At 78.2% G+C, this 684-nt stretch overlaps 1 protein-coding gene across 1 annotated transcript; it reads right to left on the bottom strand.

The window, feature by feature from the left end:
• Positions 1 to 684, bottom strand: NEUROG2 (neurogenin 2). The gene has a single exon (XM_041396839.1). It carries the CDS (start codon positions 682 to 684, stop codon positions 1 to 3), a length of 684 nt encoding a protein of 227 aa, XP_041252773.1.

The raw sequence follows: 684 nt of genomic DNA, 5'->3' as shown, positions 1-684 counted from the left end.
CTAGAGGCAGCGGCGGGGCAGCGGCGGCCCCGGGGCGAAGCGGCCGGGCCAGTGCTCGGGATCCGAGGCGGAGCCCGCGGGGCTGGCGGGCGATAAAGTGCAGGCGTACGGGGAGGCGGAGGGCGCGGGGCTGGCGGCGCCGCCGCTCCAGGAGGAGGCGGGCGAGGGGCTGCCCTCGGCGGGGACCGCCGCCCCGTCGGGGCCGAGCCGCGCCGCCCCGGCCAGCCGCAGGGTCTCGGTGAGCGCCCAGATGTAGTTGTGGGCGAAGCGGAGCGTCTCGATCTTGGTGAGCTTGGCGTCCTCGGGGAAGGTGGGCAGCACGTCGCGGAGGGCGTCCAGCGCCGCGTTCAGGTTGTGCATCCGGTTGCGCTCGCGGTTGTTGGCCTTGAGCCGCCGGCTCCGCTTGATGCGCTGCGCCGTCTCCGCCGTGCGCGCCGCCCGCGGGGCGCCGCGGGACCGCCCCGGCCGCCGCTTCCCCTCCGCCCGCCGCAGCCCGCGGCCGCCCGGAGCCTCGACGGGGCGAGCCGGCGGGGCGGCGCGCAGCTCCTCCTCCTCCTCCTCCTCCTCTTCCTCCTCCTCCTCGGCGCTGGACGGCAGCGAGGGCGAGGGGGCGGGCGAGCCCAGCCCCAGCAGCAGCAGCTCGTCCTCGGCGGGCGGCGCCAGGACCTCCGCCTTCACCAGCAT

The sequence above is a fragment of the Onychostruthus taczanowskii genome, unplaced genomic scaffold (assembly GCF_017590055.1).
Source record: "Onychostruthus taczanowskii isolate IOZ18803 unplaced genomic scaffold, ASM1759005v1 scaffold131, whole genome shotgun sequence".
In the NCBI taxonomy this organism is placed as follows: domain Eukaryota; kingdom Metazoa; phylum Chordata; class Aves; order Passeriformes; family Passeridae; genus Onychostruthus; species Onychostruthus taczanowskii.
The sequence above is the reverse complement of the archived record's forward strand: the minus strand, read 5'-3'. Positions and strand labels throughout refer to the sequence as shown.

Bases quoted from the DNA above. Each gene is read 5' to 3' on its own strand.
- NEUROG2 (XM_041396839.1), bottom strand. From the start codon at position 684: ATGCTGGTGAAGGCGGAGGTCCTGGCGCCGCCCGCCGAGGACGAGCTG.